General features: G+C 48.1%; 1 protein-coding gene across 1 annotated transcript in view; it reads right to left on the bottom strand.

Annotated features, from left to right (window-relative positions):
- The window catches only part of LOC108153265 (protein trachealess), a 29716-nt gene extending 4567 nt beyond the window's left edge, over positions 1-25149 (bottom strand). The window contains exons 1-4 of the mRNA XM_017283128.2: positions 24582-25149; positions 14313-14345; positions 14073-14120; positions 2437-2672 (exon numbers count right to left, since the gene is read on the bottom strand). Coding sequence (XP_017138617.1) covers positions 2437-2672; positions 14073-14120; positions 14313-14345; positions 24582-24919 — 655 coding nt within the window. The 5' untranslated portion in view covers positions 24920-25149. The remainder of the gene's footprint in view (positions 1-2436; positions 2673-14072; positions 14121-14312; positions 14346-24581) is intronic.
- Between the last annotated feature and the right edge of the window lie 1379 nt (positions 25150-26528).

The raw sequence follows: 26528 nt of genomic DNA on the forward strand, positions 1-26528 counted from the left end.
ACATGTGTGAGGCTCCGGGACTCCCCCTCCCCCCACCATCATCCCATTGAAAGCTTGACCCAACTCATAAATGATGCATTCCCCTGTAACACCATAGCACAACACTTCAGAGCAACTCCCATCCACTCCACTCCCATTCCACACACACACACAGACAGACAAAGACAACAGCTTCCACTTCCAACTTGGACCAAGGACCAAGGACCAAGGACCGAGGACCAGCGACCAAGGACCATATCCCATAGAGCGACCACAAAGCATGGATGGCATCATAAATATCCTAAAGAGTACTCGTACGATTGCGGCGTCCCTCAATATTTTCTCAGCTGATGCCCGATATGCGATGCCCAATTCCGGAGCATATTTATTTAATTCAATTATAGAATTTTACGATTATGGCTTGAGTAGGGAGAAGGGGAACGGGAGGGGGAGGGGGAACGAGAGGGGGCTTGACCAAGTAATAATTCGCACAAGTGCAAATCGCTTCGTATGAAGCACATTCATCCCGATCCCATCCCATCCCATCCCATCCCCTGGCCGTGGCCGTGGCCCTGCCCTAGCTGTCTGTGTGGCACACCCACCCCCCCACCATACCCCATACCCCATACCCCCCCGTGCCGTATACCGACTAAATCCCCAGCGATTTCCAATGCCTCAACGCGATAAGTTGGCAAACAGTTTCCGCTTCCGCTTGCGCCTTTTTTCTTTGGCTTTGGCCATATGTGGCGCTCCCGGGGCTTTTGGGTTTTCTTGTGGGAGAGAGGGGGGGGGGCCCTTAATGACCTTCAAGTCTGTGGCCCTACCAAATATTTTCTCTGCCTTTTTTGTGGATTGTGTGGGTCAAATTGAAGTGCTTTTTATTGCCCCGCAGCTTGTTGCACCTCACTCCCTCGAACACTGGGTTTTCTGGGTTTAGTTTCGCATAATAATCCAATTGAATGGAAGAAGAAGGCGTTGCGTTGCTTCCACTCCGCCCTCCCCTGCTCTGCTCTGCTCTTTGTGTCCATACATAACGCCCCATTGATTTTGGATTATTTTTTTAGTGCCTTGACTACCTTTCTGGCCTTTTGATGGCCCCTGTCTCGTTTTTGGCTCTGCCACTTTGCCACTGCCATCAGCTCCCACTCTCTAAAGCGCTGAGGCAGCCTTTGAATGGCGTCTGAGATGCAGAGAGAGAGAGAGAGGGAGGGAGGGAGAGACAGAGACAGAGACCCATCCAACAGTCGTGGGCTGTCGTCGTGGAATGCCTTTTGACGTGACAATGCATTGTCGTCGTTGGAGCATGACGTGGAGCGCTCCCAGTGCGGAGTGGCATGGCATGAAAATGGATTCGGAATCGGAATCGGTTGACAATAAGTCTGTTGCTGTTGCCGTGCTGCCGTGTTGCTGTGTTGGGAAATTCACGCCATGAATTTGCTTTCAATGTTAGGCTTTAAAGCGGAGGTTGAAATGTCGACAAACTCTACGGCTATGGCTCTGTGCACTGATAAGTGAGTCAGGGGGCATTGAAATATAGAAAGATTGCCAGGGGAAACGCAGCAAAATAAGCAGAGGTACACTTTGAAATATATGCTTTATTTAAGCTTGAAACTGATAACAGGCAGAAGAGGTACAAAAAAGTCCACTATTCCATAGAAAATTCCCGAATCCACTTGGCATAATTCTCGAGACTTGTACCTGTACACTTTTCAAGAACAGTAAACCCCATTCCATCGACATTTCCATAGCAAAATCGTTAAAGCCAAATCAATCACTTTAATGGGGCCTTCTGAAATTCCACAAACTGTCACAATGACACACTCGCCCACGGCTCAAAGACCCCCCTCTACCCCAGACCCCTCTCAGACGATGAGACCCCTCCAAAGCCACTATTTCTGACCAAAATGGCCGCGCATGCGCAGCAAATAAAAATAAATTGCGGCTTAATAGCGATTTTTTATGCAAATTCCGGCAAAAGCCCAAAACAAAACATACAAAAAAAACAATAAACTTTTTGCTTGCAAAACCAAAAATATTTAAGGTGCGCAAGCATAATTTTTGTCATAGAAAACAAAAAAAATTAAAAAATAAACTGAAATTTTGATTTCACTTAAGGCTAAGACCCGCACCACGCTCTTGCCTCTTCTGCAACACGAAATGTAGGCAAATGCGTTTCCTGCTTTCGGTTTTTATTGCCACTCATTCTGCCCCCGCCTTTCCCCTTCTTGTTGGCCTGTTGGCCCCTCTCTCTACTCGATTTCCTCTCTAAGCCGCGATCCAATATGGCTGCCAATATGGCGACCCTTCGGGGTACAGTCGCCGACAAATGCAAATGAGCAGAGCGGAAAATTTCACTGACTTTCACAGAAGGTTAACGGCTAATGGTAAATGGTAAATGGTTGATCGTTAATGCTTAACGGCTAATGGAAGATCTCTCTTTTCCGATCTTGTACTTACTTTTGAGCTTACTGCTGCTGGAGGCCTCCCGCGTCCATGGCGGATCCCCGTGCCCGGAGAAGTCCCTTAGCTTCAGATAGCTGATGGTCAGTCTTATGATGGAGGCCTTGTCCAGTTGGCTGGTGATGGCCGCCGGCAGGGGCAGCATTTTGGCCAACTCATAGAACTCGTAGTTCTCCTTGCCCCGTCTCGAACGTGCCGCATCCCGCGACTTTTCCTTGCGCAACTCCAGGATGCTGTGCAAGGGAGAGAGAAGACAATTGTCAGGCATACTCGCAAGATACAATATTTACTCAAAAGAATATGAAAGATACATAAGTAGACACTGACGAATGGCACTGACACTGAGATGGCTAAATGCTAGAGCTGAGGATAGGCTCGAAGATCCGACGATCGACGAAGAGCTCTTTGGACACCTGTCAGCGCAGAGGTTTCGGCCATTTGTTTGGCCAACCCACGCCTTTGTGATCGAATGGTGTCAGAGAGGTCTTGACTAATTGCCACGCATTTGTCAGTCTTTCAGCGCCCTTTCAGGGAGAGAGAGGAGAGGTATGGTGTGGTGTGGTGTGGGGTTCTCCTAGGTCTTAGGACTGCAATTGTTCTCCACAGACAGTTTGTCTCTGCTATACAAATTGCATCCCATTTATCCAAGAGATTTCCCTTCGCTTCATGTGAGAGTTTTTCCAACTGATATTTTCATTATGGTCTGCTGGAAACTCTCTGAAATCTACCGCCCTGATCCGCATCTTTGTCTCTGTCCCATCTCTTTCCTTAAATGCATACATGGAAACTTTTCATTCACTAAACTTGCAAACAGTCCTACAGCCGGCCGCCACCTCCTCCTCCTCCTCTTCTCTGAATGTGCTACAAAGTGCTGAGCCGCTGTGCCGCTTCTGCTTGGGTTATGGATCTCTGGGATATGGTTATGGATATGGATCTCTGCAACCTTCTGGCGGCTTTCGCTATCTGAGAGCGGCCATCTCTCAGAGAGGCATCTTCGTCAGAAAACTTGAGACTTTCAGGCTTCAAGCCTTCATAATTTACGTTTGTTGACAACTTCTTTGTTGTATGTTGGCTCGTATTGTTGCTGTTTTGACTGTTGCGTTGCAGTGAAATCTCTGCTGCGCTATAGACAAAAGTCCAGGGTATTACGGTTTGACGTTGAGGTACAGTTGAGGAGCCAATTGTGGGTATAGAAGGCTTAATGAAAGACTCCCCTTTTGGACCCAGAATTTATCGAAATCTTAATGAACGTCTCTTGATTTCAGGAGGAGTTATCTTGGAATTCTTAAGAATGCCTCAAAGCTCATATTTTTCCTTTTGAGACTACACAACAGCATTACAAGACATTTACTGCTTGAATTGAAGTACGATTCTTCGATATGAACCTTTCATATACCCATAAGTTAAGTAGAAATACCGCAAAAATACCCTGCACTAAATCTCATATCAAACCCCAGGACATCCATTTCTCTTCTCATAATTCATATCATTTCCCCCACATTCTTCTTATTTCTTTGCGTTCATCCCTAAAGAATCCATTTCTTGAATCTTTCCTATCAATTGTCTGCCCCTAAAACTTCCTTTCTTTCGTCCTTCGATTTTTACTTCCATTTCAACACCGACCCTTGGGTAGGGCATTCCTGAAGTCGGTGTGGGCCCACAACTAAACGACAGCTGTCTTCATTTTTGTACATTTTGTGGTCTTTTAAATTTATTTTAATGCGCTCATCACCGGGCTTGAAGCTTCGTTTTGTGTGGCTTTATTTGAGCCGCGTCGGCTTCTGGCTCTGAAACTTCATCTTCGGATTTGGGGCTTCAACTTTGGCCGAGAGTCTCGGTCTCGGTCTCCGTCTACGTCTCCGTCTTGTCTGAGATTTGTATCTCCACTGCGGCCCGTCGTCGTCTCCGTCGTTGTGGGGCCATAAAAATATTTTTGATAATTAAAAAGAAACGCCGTCGTCTGTGCGGGGTTTTTTGCCACGGGCCAAGCCAGTTTTCCCTTTGCCTGCTGCCACTTGCTTTTTGTTTAAAGAGCAACAATTTTAATTAGTTGTGTGGAAATTACACTAAAAGAGATGCCACACAGTACTCTCGTACCTGAGAGGTACATGCCGTAAACGATTTCCAAATAAAAACGATATGGTTCAAAAACCTCGATGTGAAGCAGTGGGATTGTATCCCTCTTTTCGCAAATTAAAAGGAAAAACATTAATCTTCACATCATCAATATCGAAATGCCATTCAAATGAGGCACAAAGATGTTGCAAGAAGGGAGGTGGTTGCATTCCCTTGACAAATGATGCCACGGCCCCGTTTTAATTTCGCACAGAATTCGCCACTCTCTAACGTTGCGTACAAATTGCCTGTCATTAGCCTTAATTGCCTGAAAATCGAACAGCTGATCGGCATTATTGCCTCAGTATTGGAGAGCTTTGAAAGCTCTCCATTGCTTCCAAAGAAATTTCCTCTCTTCAGGGGAATGTGTGCGTGGTGTGTCCCCTATCTGTGTGAAAGTTTCGCACAGATATTCATCTTCGAAGGGTCCCTTTTTGGGTAGTAATGTAATTCTTTTCCACTTGATTGCTTTAGGTGAGCAAATATTTTTATAGAGACTCAGATTCGATTCGATTAGCGGCTTAAGCCGGGAATTAAGGTAGCCTAAGCGGCTTACTGCGGTCACAGAAGGGAGAAAGAAAGTCACCCAAGTCCTTCGTCTCTCTCTTTGTTTATCCTTCGGTTCACACAACAGAAATACAGGCGACACATAAAGGAATATGAGAGGGTGAGGTCCTTTGTCAAGGTTTATGGCCTGAAGGAGCAGAGAGTACCGTTACCGCTTTATCAGTTCTACTTTGTTTTTGTGTTTGAGATACTGTTAAAACTCAGCGGGACAGTAGAAATGTCCTTTTGCTATCGAAATTCGTGGAAATTACAACAGGAATCGTATTGAGAATCGCCTCCAATTGGAAGTAGAAGATGGACAAGACGTTTCCTGATGATTTCTAGACAATTTCCTTTGCAGAACTGACTGAAATATTCCCGTCGTTGACGGGTTTTCATATCAAATCGAAATTTCATGAACTATCTTAAATATATAGGCTAACAGTCATATGATGAGTGTCACCTCAATAGTAATTTCGAGAACTATGATAGAGTTTCTATAATTTTGTATCACTTTTATTCACGAAAATCGTGTCTATTTAGCAGGAAATATTATTTTCTGAACAAATTTGGGGTGATAATACTAGTTTCAACTGAATTTCTATAATAAAAGTGACCTTATGTTATCCTTAATGATTTTTGAAATTTCTTCATCTCATGATAAGAAATCTATGAAACTAAAGGAATAATCCTCTCCAGATTGTACTTAAATAAAATTGGAAGAATTAAGTAAGACTTTCTATGTTTCCCAATGATTTTAGATTAAAAAGAAGGTTTCCCATCACTCAAAGAGTTTTCCCCATTCGAATGGCTACCAATTTCCTCTAAGTTTCCTTCTCTGGATCATCGTAAACCCTTCGTACTAACCCCGGTTCGATGGGCTGCTGTTGGGCATGCATTCCGGGTCCCCCAGGCTGATGCTGATTGGGCATTTTGTTGTATGGGGCCATGCCGCAGAGGTCCTGAGCGGGCACCATCCAACTGTGGGTGAACGGCACCGTGGGCATCCCCAAGGACCCCATGGTGGCGGCCATGTGGGAGCCGGGATGACCGGGCGTCGGCTGCCGCTGATAGCCGGCATAGTCCATGGCCACGGCTGCCTGATATGGCAACATAACGATCTTATGGGTGCTTAGTTCTTCTTCTTAGAGACAGAGTATATCGATGGATGTTCTGGCACTGGGTTTAACACATTTTTCACTATATATTGCACTTGGTTGAGGCTTGGGTTGAGTGGGGGATTTTGTGGGTACTTTTGAAGGTCAACAGCGGTGGTGCCTTGTCATCGACGTGTGCCGCATCCTTTTGTTGTCCTACACACGCGCGTACGTGTCTTCAATTATCCTTTGAGATAACCGTGGGGGCCGGGGCCGGGGACCGGGACGGGGACTCACGCACGAGACACGGAGGAGTCGACTCTTCGATTTGAATTCAAATGAGGAGCGCGGCAATCGACGCGTCCGGCTAATTTATCGCCCGGAATCGGCACTTGGCACGTCGCTGGTCCGTCTCCGTCCGATGTGGAATATTGGCAACGGAATGAGGCGCAACCCAGAAATTGGACACGCACCGAAACGGAGAGAGAGACACAGAGAGAGAGAGAGAGAGAGAGAGGGCGTGGGGGCCGTGGCGGTGGCGTACGTGAAACTGCACTTGAATGACGAGGCACGGAAAAAAATTACGGCTACGGTTACAGTTACGATGCGGCACGGACACGTCTACGTCCGTTGCTGTTGCTGGCGGAGCGAAGAATAATCCAGAGTCACGTTTCTCATCCGAAGAGGGAAAAAAACAACAGTACATCCCAGCAGCAGCCGTCAGCGTCGCTGCCCACGAAGCCCAGGCCCCACCATTCACCAGCAGAGTGACAGAGAAAGAGCGCTTACAATATTTTGGGGGTGACATCTTTGACTCGACACGAAGCCGAGGCCCTGGGACACGAAGAGCCCAGCCGAACATTCGTGTGTTCTGTGTGTGTTTGTGTGTGTGTGTGGGTGAGCACCTGACACAGCGTTCGGTCATGTACAGTGCGCGGCGGCACCAGTAGCATTTTAAGCAGCCTCACGCTCCAGATCGCTCTCTCTCTCTCTCTCTCGCTCTCGCATTCGCACTCGAACTCTGTCGCACAGGCACAGCATAAACCATGACTGTGTGTGTGTGTGTGAGTGTGTGTGTGTGTGCGTGCAAATGGGCGGGACGTGACGTGCCGTCGAATCGGAATCGACATTGCGCGCATACGAAATGAGGCCGCCGAAGCGAGACAGAGCATCCCACTGCCTCTGTCCACATCCACGCTGCATGGGTGTGCGTGACAGAGCGAGATAGCTGGCTGGCACGTACATGCTGCAGACGCCGCATTGTAAACTGGTTGGCAGCGTCTCGCTCTGGCATAGGGTGGGCGAAGGCAGGCCCATCATTGCGTCTCGCTTGCGTTTATATACTTATGTGAGCAGTGGCGGCGGGGGCTAAGCATAGCGGTGGACGACGGGGGGTAGTGGCGGAGTGGTGGAGCTTTTGTTTTGGGGCTGGCGTCACGCGCAGCAATTAGTTTACTTCTTTACACATTTGGGAATTTCTTTGGCTGCCTCTCTATCGCTCTCCCGCTCTCTCGCTGGCTCGGCGCTCTTCTGGTGCGTGGGTGTTGCCGTTTGCCTCGCTCTCTCCCTCTCCTTCTCCTTCTCATGCATGCTTCTTCTGGTTTTTATGTGTGTTTGTGTATGTGACCGAAATGCCAATGACAACGCGACAAAACAGCCTATAGCTAGCCCCACTCTCTCCGCTCCCCTGGCATCCTGTAAGCAGGCAGGCCCCTGGACCTCCTGGACAGGTAGAAGCTCTGTCTTCTAGGATTTCCTTGGAGGAGGAGGAGCAGGATGTGCAGGATGGGGGCGTTTTGTTATTCCAATCTCGCACAGACTGAAGCTGTCTCTTTTATGTGGCTGTTGGTATAGCAGCACCTCCACAGCAGCCCACCGCAGGAATAAAGGAGGACCACACAAATGAAGCGAATGGGAGAAGGAGAGTCAACACCCTTTTAATTTGAAGCCATGGCGCTTGCCACAATCAAAAGATTGGCTGGAAAACATGAAAAGTGCTTCCTTGGAGGAGGGGTTCTCGAACAGACAATGATTGAAATACGAACACCACAAGGAAGTTCTCTAAAGCGGACTGAAGCAAAAAGTAAAAGCCCAACAGTGAAAAGTATCCATATATCACGCCTTGAGGATCAGAGAGATTTCCGTCTTGGAACGATAGGCAGGGTATCTATAGGATTAATTGGAGGCCGAATTGGTAGTTGCCTCATAAAGGAACAGAGGTAGACTATCTAAAAGAGGCTAAATAATGTATCCACCTGTGTGTATCATCGATATGTCAATCAGCAGCAGCACGTCAATCGCTCTTATCCTTAATTTACAATCGATATCGCTGCTTTCATTCATTCATGTTTTCCCAAATCCAAAATCCAAAATCCCATTTCCTTTTTGGGTTAAACTAGAGCAAAGCAAAGTGTATTTCTTGGCCAAAACGACTTGCAATCCAGCCAGCCCCCCTCAATCCATTACGTAAACGTAACGTAACTGGAACATGTGTAGAAACTGAAACGTGATCGATTTCTTGAGCCTGAGTGGGAGAGGGACAAAAGAGCCAAAAGAGAGACAGAGAGAGAGAGAGAGAGAGAGAGAGAGAGAGAGAGTGAGACAAGTTGGTGTAGCGAATTCTCCCACAATTACGGCGGCGGCAATTGTGAATTTTAAAAAGGAAACGTGCCAAGTGCCACCGACCAGACCCCTGCAGGGGCCGCAGGGAGGGGGATTCTGCCCAGAGGAGGAAGAAGAAGAGCTGAAGCCGGGTGGAAGGTGGACAATGAATGAGGAACTGAAATTCATGCCCCGCGCCATAAAAATCGAACGTGGGGCAAGGGACGTGGGATGCGTTCGTTCGCGCTTCCGGTTCCAGAGACAGCAGCAGCAGCAGTAGCAGCAGCAGCCCCGAGAGCTGTGTCCACGTCCGCGTCCAGACATCGAGTAGACATGACCATCATCATCGTCGTCATTGGACATCATCGTCGTTCGGGTGGGGACGGGACTCCTGTTGTAGGTCGGAAATTGGTAATGCGTGTGTGGACTCCATGTGGACTCTGATTTTGTGGACTCTGTGCCCTGAGGACAATGGGATGTGGACATGGACGTGGACATGGACGTGCAGCGATGCGTGTGGGCTGATTCCGTCCGAGGGGAAGGGGGTGGGTGGTGCTGGTGCTGGTGCTCGTCCGAAAGGTGCGTGCCGTTGCGAGTGCGTGCTGCGGGACATGAATGTTCATGTCGGTTTTCGGTTTTGGATTTGGTTTCATTTTCAGTTGCGTTTTGTTTTTGCCTTTTTCGAAAATATCGCCACAGAAAATGGTATTCCAGTCAGGAGCAGACTTTTATGAATGAAAAGGAGAGGGGTTCACAGTGGGCTTCAGAGTGGGCTAGCTGGTGGTAAAGGAAGCACGCTTCTAAGCTTCAAGTGTCTGACGCACGTCTGGCGCTCTCTTCGGCACCGCCTCTCTTTCGCATATCACGTGCACGTACATATTGCCATGTGCAATACATCAAAATCGAAAGAACCGCAACAATGAAGTCGAGAGAGAGGCAGGGCAGGCCGGGCCGGGCCAGAGAGCGGAGACCGAAGAGCTAAAGAGCAAGAGCAAGAGCAAGTGGAAGAGTGGGAGCGGGAGAGAGCAAAGTTTTAGCAGGTTCATTTCCAGCCATCACGTTTACTCGGACACACGAGGCGTCCATTCCAAGCAGCTCTGAAGGAACGTGATAGCCACAAAATATAAAGAACCAATGCAAAAACAAAGTAAACAAGGGAAACGTTTTGAAGGCGCCTGGAAAATGATCGATAAACAAGCGATCCAGCGATAAGATAGGTAAAACCAGAAAGGATCCACCGAGGAGGCAGCAAAGAGCCAGGAGAGAGGAAGCAATAAACTAACTGCGATCAAAAAACTGTCACAATCTCTCTCCTGCTCCTGCTCCTCCTCCTCCTCCTGCAGCATTTCTCTTCGGAGGCGAGGCGCAGCCTCCATAAAACTGACGCGAGGTGATAAAATAGCAGAACACAATGATTCCACTGTAAATCCCTTACCATTCTCTCTCTCCCTTTACGAAGCACCAGAGGTCGACTACTGGATACCCACCAATTGAGTTGTACCTATTGGGAGGCAAGAAAATCCAACTAAAATTCAATACGAAAGACTGGTTTTATAGTGAAATATTGGAGGGTAGGTTAATGCTAGGGTAAGATTGGAAATCGCTTCTCACTTGTAGAACAAGCACTGCAGCAGCAACAATATGCTCCACCTCACTGCCCGACTACGGGGTACCAAAAAGAGTAGCACAAGAAATGCATTCACATAACCGTTTATCAGCTTGTAAGATCTCTCTCACTCTCTTTCTGCTTGGGTTTTTATGGCCGCTGGCTAACTGTTTCTCGATTGTGTTACACCACACAGCAAACACACACAAAAACAAAAACAAAAACAAGAAACAAAACGAACCACAAACAACAGCCTGAAACAGTTCATAATTCAAAAACCACAAAGAGAGGGCCAACAATTAAGCAATAAAATACAAGTAAGAGAGTGGCAGAGTGAGGAGGAGTGACAAAGGTAGAGAGAGGCAGAAGCAGACGCAGAATCGGAATCAGAATCAGAATCAGAGGAAAAAGACCAAATGAAATGAAATCGGAGAAGTGCAGTTCGGGAGCGTGATCCTTATCGTAATTGTGCGTGCTTCTGATGAATACTCTGCTCTCAACCCCACTCTTACCACTTTTCAGAAGGGTAATAACTTTTTCTTAACAAAATGATTAACTGCCTTAAGAATAACTTTCTTTCTCACTATTTTTAATGGGAAAAAGGATTGGGAAAGTGGCATTCTGACGTTGCTATAATTTATTTGTACTAAGTTTTCACAACTTTTCCACTGATTGATCCGTTCGAAAGCGATCGTTGACATTTGCTTCTAGAGGCAATAAACAAACGACAAAAGTGGTGGAAAGAGTAGAAACCGCGGCGTTAGATACTCTTGGGGGAGCTTCTGTGGGAGACTCTTCGCTGCGCTGCAAACGTCGTCTGTAAGTCATGGTATCCTCCCGCTTTGAGGGTATCACGCCGTCGCCTCTCTCTATCCTTGCTCGTTCCTGCCTTTGCTGCTGTTCGCTCACTTTTCTGGTATTTAGCTAAATAATTCGCATGCCAAACCGTACCGCAGACCCCGTCGAACGAAGATCGCATTTACTCGTAAGTCAGCGGCAAACACGAAAGTGTTCAGTTGTGATCGGAATTATTAATTAATATTCTTGCACCTTCCGAAACTGTGTCGGGAATCAGGCCATAAACTAGTGCACAATCGATGGGAGTACGATGAGCGATGGATGAGTAGGGGACCGACCGCGACCGCGAACGAGGACAGTCCCCAGGTCCATGTCCACGTCCATGTCCAATATGGCAGGCAGGTCCGCAGCCATGACCGTGACACAGGAGAAAAAACGAATGAGAAGACGGCAGAGGGGCCCACGAGTAGGTGCAGTGCGGCGAGGCAGATGCAGTAGTACAAGGAGTAGCAAAAAAAGTAAACAGAAATCATGTGATCGACCACAAGAGCTTCTGTAAGAAATGAAAATAAGAGAGGCGCCCTAGCTGTCAACCGCAGAAAGCTCTTACTCCCCCGCAACTCTGCTAAAACTCTGTCTCGATATCAAGATCCATACATACGAGGTTTCTGTGTTCTGGTTCTGTGCAGGCATAGAGAATCTCAGAGAGAGGGCGGACCAACTAGCATCATATATACATTTACATTTAGTCTCAAGACACCCTCAATTAATTATTAGTGTTAACAGAAGAGCAGCAGTGTTTAGCAGGAGCGCCACCGCCACACACTCCCAAAGCGCACCTGTTACAGTGAACTTCTTTCTCTTTTCTCATTCCACTAAAACTAATTTAAAGGGCGCCCTTCTGCGAAGAGAGCAGCAGCAGCATGACAGCTAACAGCGTAAAGAGCGGAAATGTTAACAGTATGTAGTGAGAGCTGACGCGGAGATCAATTTGCATAAAAACTACTAAGTCTGCATGGAAATTGCTTTAAATTATTCAAAGACATTAATTTAGTGTTAGTGAAGTGACAAAGTAATGGAAATTCATGAAAAACATTCAAAATATCAAGGAAATGGAGCACTTGTGGTTTTTGCTTTCCCGCAGCCACTCGTCACTTAACAGCTTGGAGAGCGGCACTGTTAAGAAGAAGAGATTAAGAGATCCACATGATGCAATAATCAAATAGTAGGCGTTTAAGAGAACAAGTGAGTGACAAGTTCATTTATCTGATTACTTCCTGTTTGCGAGTAAAGAGCGTGGGAGCTTACACTGCCGAAGATCAAGAGAACATGGGTAGCTGCTAAGAGCGAGAATATACGTAAAAAATGGTGTTCAATTATAATATTTTTAGCCCTTCAATGAGTTATTACAGTGGGAAAATGCATTTTACAGTGTGAGGGTTTACCTTAAAATACCCGAGACATACCCACCCATTCGTAAATATTGCTCTATTCAATCTGCCGAATATACCCCGTCCCATACCCTCTCTCTTGAAGGGAGGCTGAGGCTCCCTTTTGCTGTCGCGCTGCTCGCGAGCTGGAAGCGTGTTCCAGGAGCCAAAGTGCATTCCTCGAATGGCTTGAGGTTGGTTAAAGTTGTTGCTGCTGTCCGAAGGGATGTGGGGCATGCGGCATGTGGCAGGAGGCAGGAGGCACAAGAAACATGAGGAATTTGCTCCAGGTTATCTGTATTTTTTTCCTTTTGTTTATACTTTTAGTTTCTGTTTCTGTGTCTGCTGTCTCTCGCGTTTCTCTGTTTTTGTCAGTTTGTCATTTGCGTTGTTCAATTAATTGCAGAAATCAATTTAAGCAATGCCACTCTTTGCCTCATTGCGGCATTGTTGGTTTTGTTGCATGCTGCTGCTACTGCTGCGGTTCCAGTTGGTCTTTCCAGTTGATCGATTCATTGGAAACGGAGATTCGGGAAGGAATTGGGACTCGGGGATGGGCCTTCAACCCATCGACTGATCGTCTGATCGACTGACTGCTGGGTTACGGCTAATTGCTACAAGATCTCTTGGACTCTGAGAACTAGAAAACTTGTCTATGGATTCATTCTTTCCCCCTCCCCCTCCTTTCTGCTACTCGCTTGATCTTCCGGCAGGCCCGGGAGCTACTCTCAGGCCTGCAGCGACGGCAAAAAGAGTGTGACAACGCGCGACAGCCTCGAGATAAATCCAATTAGTCTGATATTTGTACTTTTTATGTGAGAATTCCCATTAAAAATGTAAAATGTCATAACAAAACGAGAACAAGACAACAAGTCAACAAACGGCAGACAGCTCACATCAAGTGCCGGCCCCAAAGAGGGGCCCCAGAGCCAAGGCGAAGTGGCTGTACCCTAGGAGGAGCTCACAGATAGAATCGATGGGAATCCACGGCTAAAAACTTCCGAGATTGTTGGACTAGTATCGGGCCTTAAATTTAAACAGAATGAGTTTCCCCACAGATGTCCCTTGCTCCGAGGACAAATCCAATGCAGAAGCAGAGATACCCACCCAACATTTAGATACCCTTTCGGAGGACAACGGTTTCTTCTTTCTTCTAAGCTGCTGCGGATACCAAAGTATCTCATAGATGCGACTCGAGCGCCTTTGACGTCTGTCGCCGACCGCTCAGCGACAGCGACAGCGACAGAAACGACGACGTAGACGACGACTTCTCTGGCATTCAATAATTTTATGCTAACAAATGCGATGCGCAGAGTCGCCGCCGCCGTCAAGTGGCGCTGAAAGAGTGACACGGGATGGGGCAGGGGCAGAGGTAGAGGCAGAGGCAGAGGCAGATGCAGAGACAGAGGCAGAATCATTTACGGTAACATTAACACTTACCGCGCATTCACCGAGGACTGGGCCGCGCCGATCTCCTCCATGGACTTTCTGCGAAATATACAGAATGGAAAGAACGAGAGAAAAGAAAGAGAGAAGAGAAGAAAAGAAAAGAGGAAAAAATGAATCACATTTAAGCCTGCGGCTGTTGAATTCGATTAGCGTGAAGCTGTTACGGCGGAAAAAGTTGGCATTTTCCAAATAAATTAAATTAGCCGATAAATGTCTCGGCTCCGGACTCACCTGTCGCCCCAGCATAAGGCATCCTCGCGGTATCTGCAATGGAAATGAAACAATGGGAATGGCATTAATATATGTGGAATCTTCCAGCAAGATCTCTCTCTCTCTCTCTCTCTCTCTCTCTCTTACTCTCTGGAACAGCATCAATATATAGTATATATACACGGTATTTTCCGTTGGAAAGCAGTGTCAGATCTCTCTCTTTGAATCCCTCAATGGAATGGTAATCTAATTTCTATTGGAGAGGTAAATCCCCCTTCCCTCTCCCTACTCTCTACAAGGTCAACAGGAAGTCGTCATTCGAATCATTGAATCGTCGAATAAACAACAGATCGGGCAGGAGGGCAGCAATCTCCACAAATTATACAACAACTGAACATTATGTGGTTCCGACTTTATAATCAAGTGCAAGGCACCGAATTCTCTAAAATTTATTGATTTCTTCCTCACTTTCCAGCCACCTTTCCTCCTGTCTTTGTCTCTGTGTCCGTGTCTGTAGCTGTGTCCTCGCGGTTTCTGTTTCTCGCGGGACAACTCCCCGCCGAACGAGGAGCAGCGCCGTAAATCATTGCCCCCAAAAAATGTATGCCCCAGAACCCTATTTTGCCAGGGTCCGCAGCAAATTTGCTGACCCTTTGATCAGTGGATCGTCGAATCGCTGCTTTCGCTGCTGGATCGATCGATTGAAACCGTTCAGCTTCAGCGCCGACTGAACGGGGAAGGAAGTGATTTCTGGTCTCCATCCCCCCATGCCCCATTCCCCATTCCCCATCACCGATCACCGTCTCAGTCTCTTGGGGCAATTATCAAAATTGTAATTTCGTTCGTGGATTTTTCTTGTGCTTTAATTTCGTTTTGATTGAGTTCATCGAAGGTCGTAGGTCAGCACTGGGCGGAGCCCCAATCTCTCAAGGAAGTGCAAATTATCGGATAAGAGTATCGCATCTCTATTCAAGAAAGCATTGCACTTTTTACAGGGGAAAGCACTTTTTTCAGCTATAATTTGAGTTTCGAGTAATACTCGTATCTATATAAATTCCAATATCCAAACGTATTTCTATATAAAAAGAGCTCAATTCTTCTACAGAGTAGCCTTTAGAGCTTTGAAAATCCCTCCATTTACTTTTGGTTCTCTTTTAAAACAGTTTTTCTTCAGCTTGCAGATTTATTAAGGAATTAGGGAATTTTTTGTAATTCCCTTAAATATCCCTGGTTCTTTTATTGATCTCAAATAAATTAAGAGTTGGTGACCAGTGGGCTTAAGGGTTTCTAAGAGTAGTTTAAGCACCTTCAGGGTGAAAAGCGGGGTCACCAATTCCCCCACTTACAACACAGAGATCGGGGTCACCAGTTGTCCCTTGGTTTCACTGGACTTTCATTACGCTCTCTCTCTTTTCCTCTACTCTCTTTCAACGCAACCCAACCTCTTGTCAAACAATGTCATCTACTGCTTTGTCCTTGCCCCCTGCTAAGCCCTCGGATGCCCCATACCTCATGAGAGACACGTGTTCTCCCTCAACGATCGAACGAAGGGGGAATGAATGCCAAGGCTCCAACCGACGAAGCAGAGGTGCCGCGGGGGGCAGCGAGAACATCTCCTGTGGCAGCTATTTTTAAGTGTTGGCATAAAAGGCTCCAGCAGCAGTGGCAGCGGCAGCAATGAGATGTCAACATTGCAACGCAATGAAAAGAGCAAAAGTAAAGCCTCGATAATAACAGATAATTGTGTAGAACATAGGCCAACTATTTCCGCGGACTCCTGCCACTGCCACAGCCACAGCTACAGCCACTGCCACAAATCAAAGCCTCATCAGCGGGCCTCGCGATATAAAGTTCAACTGATCGAAGAATCGATGGCCAGGCAGCGGCCAGCAGCCAGCAGCCAGCAGCCACCACTCTCTCTCTGGGTTTTTGCTGGGGGTTTGCTGCTGGTGCATCCAGCAAACCATCCATCGATCCATCGATGCCAAGCGGAGTGTCACCCGGTTCTTCAGCAGATGAGAGGCAAGTGGCATGGGGCACAGGAGGCACAGGAGAGGCACTGCCGGAGCCCCAATACATCGTTGTCGTCGTCACTTTGATTGCGTTTCGTGCCCAATTAGTCTCAGAGCACTTGAGTGCGTAAAAACTTGTACCGCACCATAAATAAATTGGCATGAGGAAGACAGGAGCCAGAGCCAGAGCCCCAGACCTCCATCCCCCCATTCCCCAGCCCCTGTTCTCCTGCTCTTCCTTCTGCTGTGATGCAGTCTCTCTGTCGAGACATCGTTGTCGCCAGGAGCCCGAGTGGAGTCGCCACCGCCACCGCCGTCGCACTGTCAATACTCGACTCCAACTCGGACTCGTATAAGGAGGTCTTAGGGTTCGCTTATGCTGCCTGCCTCTGTGCCTGCCTGCCTGCCTGCCTCTTTTTGTGGCAGTGGAAATTACATAAGGGCTATGACTATTAAGAGGTTGTCCTCCCTCAAGCAGTGGCCGGCCATAATTATGGAACATATTTCATAATAATAAGGTGTGTAATCTGCACATTTAACTAGACATCGAAAGCCCTCCAATTACAGTCCTCTGTCCTCTGATTAGGGGACAGAACAGGACAGGACAGAACGATGCGATGTTTGAACATACTTAAAAAGCTATTCGTAAAGTTGTCATCGAGGGATCGGGGACTCTAGGAAGGTTCTTAGAAGTAGATTGTAGATTCCACTCTCCAAATCTTTGTCCAGAAATGATCCCAAGTCCCACTTGTATCTCGGAATAAAAACCTAGCGTTTTCCCACCTCCAATCTAATCATTATCTAATCGTTATAATTCTCCGATCAGTGATCTCTCACTTAAATCAAATCAAGCCACCATAACGATCGTATTTTCCCACACAACCCACGAGATATGGCATTTCATTTGATTGTTTCCTGTCTTCGGCTCGGTTCGGTGCGACTCGGTTCGGTTTATGAAATTTCATCACGATCATTATCCGATCAACGAAACCCGATTGTTGCCACAGTAGCGAATCCTCTCCTCCCCTCTCCTCTCCAACCCTCTCTGTCGTGCTCCGATCCTATCCGATCCCGCGACAGATCGTATTTACTTTTTGAATGATGCTGTCAAAGGCCCCAAAGCGATTTGTGGTTGGACACTGATCGCACACGCGCCCCCCTGTGGGGCACCACCCGATGTACGTACGCACCCCCCCCTTCCTCGAGCCGGGGGCCTATCTATCATTATTGATTGTGCCCAAAAGAGACGAGACGCTGTAATGCGATCCATGGACGATGGAGCATGGTCTCCGATCGACGGTGCTCCAGCAACTCGAGCTCCAACTCCAGCTCCAGCTCCACTTTGCGGTAGCCATCGACAATTATTTATATTAAAAGCAAAATGTTCGAACGGATCTATGTGAGGGGGTGGGGGGATGGCTCCACATCGTTTCAGGGGGAGGGGGGTTAATAGATATTTCCCCCCACCCCCCACTCCATATTTTGTATCTCTTTGCCACTTGTATATTTTGGGGCCCCTCTCTCCCGCTCCCTCTCTCTCTTTCTCATATTTTGGGGCGTTTATTTCTGGTTAATTTTATTTTCTTCCTTTTTGGGTTGCTTCCCCTTTTAACGTAATTTTTGTTTCGGTTTTCGTTTTTCGTTTTTTGTTTTTTGTTTTTTTCTGCCTCAACGCTTGGCCTTAATATCAAATTTTCGCTCTAAATTCCACTGATCAATGATTGCCTTTTGACGAACCCTTTCCGTGGCAGCCCCCTCTTCCCTCTCCCCTCCCCCACTCCCTTTCTGAAGGCTCTCTCGCTGACGAACTGCTGTTCGACTGATGATCGACTGGGACGACTCTTTGGGACCGACCTCTGTGGGCCTCTTCGCTGATGATCATCATCGAAGACAGCGGTGATCGGAGGTTGGAGAAGCTTGTCTTCTTACCGACCTTGCCTGCTCCTCGATCTCTTCGATCTCCTCTGTGGCTGTTGTTGTTGCTGTTGTCAGCAGGCAGGCAGGCAGGCAGGCAGGCAGGCAGGCAGAGGCAGGGATTCCAACAATTTTCGAAAAACTTCTCATACATATTTATAAGTTTTGTGGTCAAAAGTTGTGCGAAAAAAGCGTAAAGCTCTACAGCCCACAACTTTGTCGATAAATACCCTAGCCGAATGGCAACGGGATTGAAGGGTTGCAGGGCTCTCAGCTGCAGTTTGGCAAAGATAGAAGTTGTTGGGTTTTGCACCCACCCATGGATGAACAAAAGCCAAAAGATGGAGAGAAGACCCCCATTTCATGGGTTTGTCATGGGAGAAAGAAGGGTTTTCGGAGAGAAGTACTAGGATGGGGGGGATTTCGTGGGCTTGTGATGGATAAACCCTTCTTTCCCCTCCTTTGGATTGGAGTCCTTCTATGCTTCATTTCTGCCTATAGTCGCCCCAGATTGGATTCCCTTGGAGTAGATCAGAGGTGATCCTTGACTGTTTCTGTTCTCCAAAGAGTATTCGCTCCTTCGGTGCCCTGTGTCCCTCTCGGATTCCCGATTCCTGATTCCTGACTCGTTTTGAAGGAACTTTCGGGTTGGGTCCCCTGTTCTTGACTTTTATCTCAATTATTTGATCGACCAGACGGGGCCAGGAGGAAAGTTCCCCCCGAAAGAGTGGAGCGAGAGGCATGCCATGCTAAAGTATCTACCGATATCTGTAGATATAGTATCTGCAAGTATAGGTAGTATCTGGTATGTGGTAGCGCAAGTATCTATCGATTGACGGATGGAATCCAAAGGCTAATCATCGCAGCAGAAGGTAATCCACAGCTCGAGGAGCATTTGGTATTCCGCTCAGGGATTTGTACTTTTGCACTTTGGGAGAGGCGGAAAAGTGCATGTGGCAGGCGGCCGGTGGCCGGTGGTCGGTGGCCAGCCCTTGGGTGTGGCATGGTGTGTGTGGCAAAGTGGCAGTGTGTGTGTGCCGTTTAATGATTGTTATTGCAACACGGCATGAATTTCAATTAATTTTACGCGCTACCAACAGAAGAACCAACGAAATGGAGGAGTACCCATCGTGGAAGGAGTAGGAGCTGCCCCCTGCCTCCTGCCGCTGTGGCGTTGATGAAATTGTTGCCTCACTTTGGAGTTTCGCCGGCAGCAAGGACATCCCAACCGCCGCCGCCGCCTCATCCTCCTTCTGCCTGCTGAGTATCTGTATCTGTGAGTATGTGCGTGTGTGCATCTGTGTATCTGTGTGTAATAGCTTTATGCCTGCCGCAGGCTGTGTGAACATCAAGAGCCTCATCATCAAACTCTGCAGATCGGAAAAACCTTCATCGACAGACGATGCCAGCAACGCTGTAATTTAGTTCTTGCAACCTGCTGCAACCTGATGCGGCACTGCTGTTGCATCTTCAGATGCCACACCTTGGCCAGCAGCAGCAGCAGCGGCAGCCCCTCCGCCGAGTGGGTGTTGAGAGAGAAGCCAATTTCTCGTCCTCGTCCTCGGCCTCGTCCTTCTCTCAAGTGTTGCGCCTCATTTGCATAATTTAATTGAATGTGACGTGGTCTGCCCTGGTCCTGGACTCCGCCTGGGATCTGGGAGGTTGCACCTCCATCTCCAGCTCCAGCTCCAGGTCCAGTGGCAGGGAGTCGTGCAGCGAGAACAAGTGTAGCTCGTAATGCTTTCTGGGTGGAGCCCCGGCAACACCTTTGCGGACGCTGCTCTCCTCCAGAGGTGGATTTTCTCCCTCGAGGAGTTGCCTCGGAGTCTGATGGAAATCGCTGATTGAACGGAATGCTTCAAGCTTTCCTTTATTGGCAGATGTTCCGATAAAGAGTTTTGATTGAACGCCGAGAGGGTGCGCATTGATTTGACGAAAGAGGCCCCAGGCGGAGTGTCCCAGTCCGCTTTTAGATGTTTCCCCACTCTCCCAATGGCCTCCCCTTTCAGCTATAGATTTCTCTGCTGATCTGAGGTCCTGATTTCGAAGTGTTCGAAGCATCTTGTGACAGTCGGGACATTCTTTACCATCTCGAGGCTTCGTTGGAGGAGTTTTCTCCAATGGAACCCTTCGGGCTCTTTGGGGTTTCTTTTTGGCACTCCAACGCCTTTTGATGTACAATATTGAATATCTGAAGATATTTCTCTCTCTAGAGCTCTTCCAAAATGGAACCCTGATCACTGCCTAACCTCGCTTCTCATTCGTATGAATATCCATTTGCTGGACCCTCTCTCTTTCTCTCTTCTTCTTCTATGTCCCGCTTGGCATGTGTATTATCCATTCCATTCCATTATTCCATTCCCATTCCCATTCCCATATGCTCGTATGATGTTCATTCCCATCATCGTCGCCAGCCACTCTCTACCCCTGTACCCCTCTACCCCTCTATACATTGTACCTGTACCTGTACCGGTGCCTGTGCCCCCCCTCTATCCCCTCCCCTACCCTCCCATCCGCCTCGAACATAATCGCAATCATAATCTCTTGCATTTTATTTCATTTTCTCGCGTTGATTTTTTTTCTTTCTTTTTTCTTAGCTTTTTTTGTTGTTTGTTTTTTTTTCGCTTTGTTTCGTCTTCGGTTCGGCTTCATTTTGCTCTTTATGCTTTACAGCAATTTCTTAATGGCTGTCGGTGCTGCAGTGCAGTGCAGTGCTACTAACCCCTCTACCCCTTAACCCCTTAACCCCCATCGGCCCCGTCGGACCCCTCTCCCCGTCTCTCTTCGGGCAGTCTCCAGCCTGAGAGTCGAGAGGCAGTCCACCAATCACGTTCGAAATATAAATTGTTGAAATGATGGTTTTTTCACTGCACATTTTGCAGTGTTACCGTTGTGTCTGGAGCGAGAAGGAGCGAGAGAGAGAGAGCGAGATAGAGAGAGGGTGGAGAAGGGGGGATAGACGACCCCCAGAGCCGTCGATGAGTGGCCTCGAAAAACCGCAAAGGAGCTCTCGGGAGCTCCGTAGTCGTTGAGCCGTTGAGCCTCTGAGTCGCTGAGACCATGGAAAATTGTGTGTGGAGATCGCTTTGTAGAATGAAAATGCGGTTCGTGCTTCTGGCGCGCCAAAACCCTATACCCCTTGCCCCCCACCCCGTCTTTTCCCACCCTCCTTTTCCATCTTGTAATGAAAAACAAACGTCCCAGCAATTTTCCAGTTAGGTCAAAACTCTTTTGGTTCCGTACTCACCGCCTCCGCCCCACCCCCCCCTCAATCGTTTCTCTCAGTGAAATGTTACTTTAACGAATTGTGCAGCAGAGGAAAAAACAAAAACATAAAAATACAGAAAAAAGCAAAGAAAAAAATACAAAATAAAATGAAAATAATGGGAAAAAGACGAAAATGAAATTGAGGCAACGAACGTCATCATCCGAAGAGAACCCATCAGCAGGAGCAGCAGCAGCAGCCTCAGCCTCAGAAGGGGGCAGCGGGGGGATGGGGATGGAGAGGGGGGGCCAACAATCACAGTTTAGATTTCTGTATTGTCCGCCGTTGCGCCGTTCCCCGTTCCCCGTCTGCCTGCTGTCCCCTCTTTTAATATTACTTTACCCTCTGTCTGTCTTGCTGTCTCCCTCTCTGCATCTCCATCTCCATCTCTCTCTCTTTAGGTCTCTTCGCCAATATTCGCCAAGGTAATAACTCAGGTGATTATAGTAATTATGCGTTCTGACGCGATCCAGCCACGGATAACGCTATTCCGATATAATTGAAAAATGCTGATAGACGCTGATTGTGTGAGAGCCAAGAAGTCAGACGGAGTCGTACGGAGTCGGAGTCCAAGATGAAGCTAAAGACCAACTCAGAGTCAGAGATGGAGACAGGAGGCAGGAGGCAGGAGGCAGGAGTTGGAGCTGCAGTCGGAGATTGAGTCTCGCAGTGTCAGAGACCAAGAGCCAAAAGAGGAACAGCAGCTCCCTCGTTGGAGGCTGGAGATGTGCTTCACACGTGAGTCTCTATCGCTCTCGTGAGTCGTGAGGCGGTAAATGACTTTCGAGAGGAGCTAGAACCTAAAGGAACCCCTGACAGATGCACCGTAGTAATGGGAAAAAGAATGAACTGGGAAGGATCTCCTAAGGTTTTGGGGTTGATCGGGCCTTAGCAAACGATAGATGCACAATTGTGATGATCTGTTCATCTGTTGGGGTTATTCCAGTCCATTCCAGCTCATTGCTGTCCATTCCTGCCCATTCCTGCCTGTCAATGCCACAAGGAAGGTGTCACCCGTCACATCGTTAGTCCCAGGAGCTCCCTAGTGTCATCTCTAGCAGCCGAAAACCCCAATCCGCAATCCCCAAACCAATCCATTGGCGGAGCACTCGTAATGTGCTGCTGGAGCTCCTTTCAGTCCTTCGCTTCAGTCCGTCTTTGGGGGCCAGGCACAGGCACGGCACCAATCACAGTTCATGAATTACATCGGCATCGGCATCGGCATCGCCATCGCCATCGCTATGGCCATATTGTTGTGGGAATGCCCCAAAAGTGGTTGCCACAACTGCCACTTCCAGCACTTCCACCACTTCCAGTGCAGTTGCAACTGCGGCAACTGCGGCAACTGCGGCCACTGCTGCAACTCCAACTTCATGGGCTATTGCGGCGAAATGTTCTTTGATGCCGATTTCATTTTTCGATATTGAAAATAACCATGGATTATGCTTTATGAAGAGGTTGAGAGTAGAGGAACCCCAGCCCCAGCCTCGCCTCAGCCCCAACTCCAGCTCCAACTCCAACTCGAACCCGAACCCGAACCCTCTCATCTCTGAACTCTCATCAAAGTCAGAGAATGGGAATTGGCGAATGGGAGTGTGGGACAAACAGAGAGCGAGAGAGAGAGAGAGAGAGAGAGAGAGAGAGAGAGAGAGAGAGACTTTATCTCGTGACAATCGCCTGAAATTCGTGAGGCGTTTCATCGTTGGATGCTTTGGGGTTTTCTCTGTGTATTGCTCGGTGGGGCTTTGGTCTCAGGCGAGTGCCGGAGTGCCTGAGTGTCGAAAGTGTTATTGTCACGTAAATTCAATTAGTTTAATTATGAGTTTCATCGATGTTGGCACCTCTGGTTCTACCTTCTACCCCCTCCCCCCTTACCACCATCCGCCTTTCTTTTTTTACACTCCACTTTTTACCACAGAGAAAATGTAGTTTTTTGGCCATTTTATCGGTGATTTCGGTAAGGGGAAAAGTGCAAAAGGAATACCTTTGGGAGTGGGCTTTGGCTTCGTCTTCTATCCACAATAAGGCCTAAAGAATACCGTACTGTGATCAATCTTCGATTCCATTGGAGGACTTTAATTGTTCACGTCTTTGAAGGAATGATTTCTGATTGGATTGATTTTATTCCATAGATCCCTCTAGTACATCTGCATGTCCAGTATTTAGACCTCATCCAGTGATACTTTTTCCATTTTTAAAGATTTCTTAAGATAAAGGGGATTCTTTTTGAAGTCCTTTTGTATCCAAACAATCATATGATAATTACACGATTTATTCGCCTTTTAACTGTCACAAAACTTGTGGGAAAACTCAAGATACTCCTCTTAAATAACTCCTCTCAGATATATTCCTGAGACATAAACATGGCCAATCCATTGATTCCTGTAAATTTGTCCAGTTCGTCCTCTAACTATTCGAGAATAGCTTCAAATATCTCTATTCACTGTTCTCTGTTCTATTACTGAAAGAATAACCCCTAGATTTGAGCGAATAAAACCTATGTGGAACTCTGATCAAATCTCGGATCCACTATTTCCCAGTGCTCTTTCTTTTTAAATCGGATTCATGCTGTAATCCTCATATGAACTATTCCCAAAATGAGCCCAAATATCTCCAAATTCTTGGAAACATTTGGGGGTTTTTTTCTACAAATGCCTGACTCTGTTCGTCTTTTAGGAATGCACTAATTTGTAGGCTGTCTTTATGTCCTTCCATCCTTCTCTGTGCCACACAAAACGCTTTCCGAATCGGGGCTAATGCTCGTTTAGAGATTTCCATTACGCGGGGCACAAACCCTTGCCAGAGTGCTCTCCACTTTTGGGGGATAATTCGCTCGTTTGTTGGTCCGGATAAACCAATCCATTGCCTTCTTCCCACCTCCGAGTGGAGCCCCATTTAAGAAGATTAATGCGCATTCGGTTTAGGGGCAGGAGGCGTCTGGAGGCGCCTCTTATTGGATGATGGGATGACACTTTTCCAACGGAGTTTCGGCAACGCCCCCAAATAAATTTGCATGCAACCTCCGACGCAAGAGAGCGAGCGAGAGCTACAGAGAGAGAGAGAGAGAGAGCAAGGGAGAGATGTGCGTTGCACATTTACCTGTAGTAGGGGAATCCCTGGGGCACATGCAGATCCATGGGCATGCCACCGGCAGCGGCGCCGGCGGCCGCGGCGGCCGCCAAATGATGATGCGAATGCGGATGTGGATGCGAGTGCGGATGTGCGGGGTGCGAGTGTGGGTGTGGGTGGGGATGTGGATGCGGATGCGAGTGCGGATGGTGGTGATGCGAGTGAATCGAGTGCGGATGCATCGAGTGGTTCTGGACATGCGCCGCTGCAGCGGCAGCGGCAAAGCCCGCATCCGCGGAGGCCATCGAGTGGTGACCCAAAACGGCGGCCCAGGGCGAGGCCACGAATCCGCTGCCATGATGATCCATTGTCGGGGACTTATGCGGCACTTTCCACTGTGTGTATATTGTAATCGGGAGACGGGAGCACTATATCATTCAATATATATCGGTATATATCCTTTATCTTTTGATTTTTATGTTGCACCGAGACACACAAACAGATACAGATGCGGATACAGGAGATTCAGGGGATACATGGATACACCGAAAACAAAGTCACAACACAAGATGGCGGCCATTATTTACCGTTAACGCGCATGGCCACAAAAAGGCACCGTTAGGAGGAGTCGCCCCCCTCTGCAGGCACCAGGCACCACCGACGGGCGAACGGGCGAACGGGCGAACGGGCCAACGGGCGAACGAACGAACGAAGCGACGAGTCGCACTCGGAAGGAAACTCGAAGAAAATCCACCAAAACAAAAAAAAAACCGCGCAGGAAAATCGGCAGGGAGGAGGAGCAGGAGCCGGAGTCGGAGCCGGAGCCGGAGCAGAAGGAGGATGGAAACCACAGCCGACCCTCGAGCAGGCAAGCGAACGGGCGACAGACCAGACTCCCCTTTGGGGCACACGGATTCTGTCGCAAATCGGGCTCGGAATCGGATTCGGATTCGTTTGCTTTGCGGGCCTTCGGTTGCTCCTTTTCGCACGCTTTTGGTCCGCGTTCACCTCTGCACGGCACGAAAATTGGCGATAAACTATCGCCTCGCATCAGGAAACATGGCATGGCATCGCATCGCATCCACATAGCATCGGTGTCGGGTCGGTTGGTCGGTCGGTCGTTTGGGTCGGTTTGATGGTGCGTCCGAGAGTCTCGCAGTTAGAGCCATGGATGGCCCAGACACCAGACGCCAGACACCAGAGGCTGGTTGGTTGGCTGCTGCGGCTCCTCTCTGCTGCTGCTGTTGCCTCTGTTGCCTCTCCTGCTGCTGCTACCATCAACATCATCTGTGTTGCTGTGCTGCTGTGCTGCTGCGCTGCTGCTGCCCCTGCATCTGGGGAGCAGAGCGCATTTTGCACTGCTGCAAATGGTGGTGGAGCAGGTTTTGCGCCTTTGGAAAGAGAGAGAGAGCCGCAGAGCCGCACAGCAGAGGCAGCCGCAGCATCCATCCACACACACACACATCATATGTTATGTGGCTCTCTCTCTCTCTCTCTCTCTGTTGCTCCCCAACGGAGGCATAACAACAACACTTGCCACATGCTCATGGCTCTATACAGAGTGCTCCTCCGAGTCCCACTCGCTCTCTCTCTCTGTCTCTTTTTGTGGTTCATTCTCGGGAGAATTCTCGCTGAGGGAGCAACAGCAACTCTCAACAGCAGAAACAGCATCAGCACCAGCACCAGCATCAGCCTCAGCGAAGGAGCTGAAGATGGAGATGACTTTTTGGTCTGTTGTGTGTGACGTTGTTGAGGCCGCGATAAGGAGGCTTCCTGCTCCACTGGGGGAGTCATTTGTTCCCATTATGGAGATAGATTGATTGCAGAATCCGTGAAGGAGGAGAACCTAATGGGAAGTGATGTTCTTCCAAAGGAAGAGACCTCTAAGAAATCTGGAAATCATGTATTCTATATCTCTAAGAAGAAATCTACAACGTATCTGAGATAATCTCTAAAGGAATGTGGGGCTTCGAGGGT

Source organism: Drosophila miranda, chromosome XR (assembly GCF_003369915.1).
Source record: "Drosophila miranda strain MSH22 chromosome XR, D.miranda_PacBio2.1, whole genome shotgun sequence".
Taxonomy (NCBI): domain Eukaryota; kingdom Metazoa; phylum Arthropoda; class Insecta; order Diptera; family Drosophilidae; genus Drosophila; species Drosophila miranda.